Source organism: Octodon degus, unplaced genomic scaffold (genome assembly GCF_000260255.1).
Source record: "Octodon degus isolate 3935 unplaced genomic scaffold, OctDeg1.0 scaffold00124, whole genome shotgun sequence".
NCBI classification, from domain to species: Eukaryota; Metazoa; Chordata; class Mammalia; order Rodentia; family Octodontidae; genus Octodon; species Octodon degus.
The window spans coordinates 8903142-8904047 of record NW_004524700.1 but is presented as its reverse complement, the minus strand read 5'-3'; the positions used below and the strand labels follow the sequence as shown (position 1 = coordinate 8904047).

The following is a 906-nucleotide window of genomic DNA, read 5'->3' as shown; positions in this document are numbered from 1 at the left end:
TCTCTGCATGTTCTCAGAAATGACAGTACAATGACTGAAAATGCATTCCTATTTTCATATGAGGTACGGTTTATTAGGAAACCTCTGTAACAACCTATTCATTTTCTTGGGAGGTAAACTTCCAAACTCTCTCAAAGTCTCTTGTCTTGATTTCATCTTTCGGGCTTCCTGAGCCTTCGAAGAGCAATCAAAAAAGTCCTGGATCTCTTTTTTGCATGCACTGTGGCGGAGTTCATTCTGCTTCCAGCAAGCCATCATCACCGACATCTCTGTGATACATGTTGCCTCGCCCTTCTCCCAGCACCGTTCTCCAACTTTATTAGCTAGGAAGAGAGGTTTGTTGGGCTTCAGTGTAGGCTTCTGTGGGTTCGCCAGCCGCACTAGGCATCCCTGTAGGCTGGGCGTTGCCATTGAGCACCGCACCTGTATATCTTCTTTTAATAAACCTAAATGTATTCATACTTCTGAAGATACCTACTCATATGTAATCAACGCTAATTGTCATTCAGATAAAATCAACTTCTCATAAAACATCAGCCTTTCAATAGCTTAAGAGTGTCATATGCATTAAAACCTGATATCAGTCCTACTTATATAGTAAAACTCTTTAAGATAAAGCATGTTACAGGGATCTCCTATTATCCCCAAACTCAAACTGTTGTAGGCAGCTGAATTAGACAGAAATATTATAGGCACTCAGACAGGGATATTGCCTCAAGGAGGCAATATGGAAGACAAGGTGACTTTGCAACTTGGAGGAGACAGACACTCCCACATGGGCCAGACCTCAAGACAAAAGAGGAAACACAGCTACATAAGGATGGGCATCAGGGATTGATATTCTAAATAGGCGTCAATCACTTTTTTTTTTTTTTTTTTGAGTTCCCTTATTTATTTATTTTTTTT

General features: G+C 40.4%; 1 protein-coding gene across 1 annotated transcript; it reads right to left on the bottom strand.

Annotated features, from left to right (window-relative positions):
- Positions 1-7: 7 nt before the first annotated feature.
- On the bottom strand, positions 8-411 carry LOC101573379 (coiled-coil-helix-coiled-coil-helix domain-containing protein 1-like). The gene has a single exon (XM_023700547.1). It carries the CDS (start codon positions 409-411, stop codon positions 55-57), a length of 357 nt encoding a protein of 118 aa, XP_023556315.1. The 3' UTR covers positions 8-54.
- Positions 412-906: the final 495 nt, after the last annotated feature.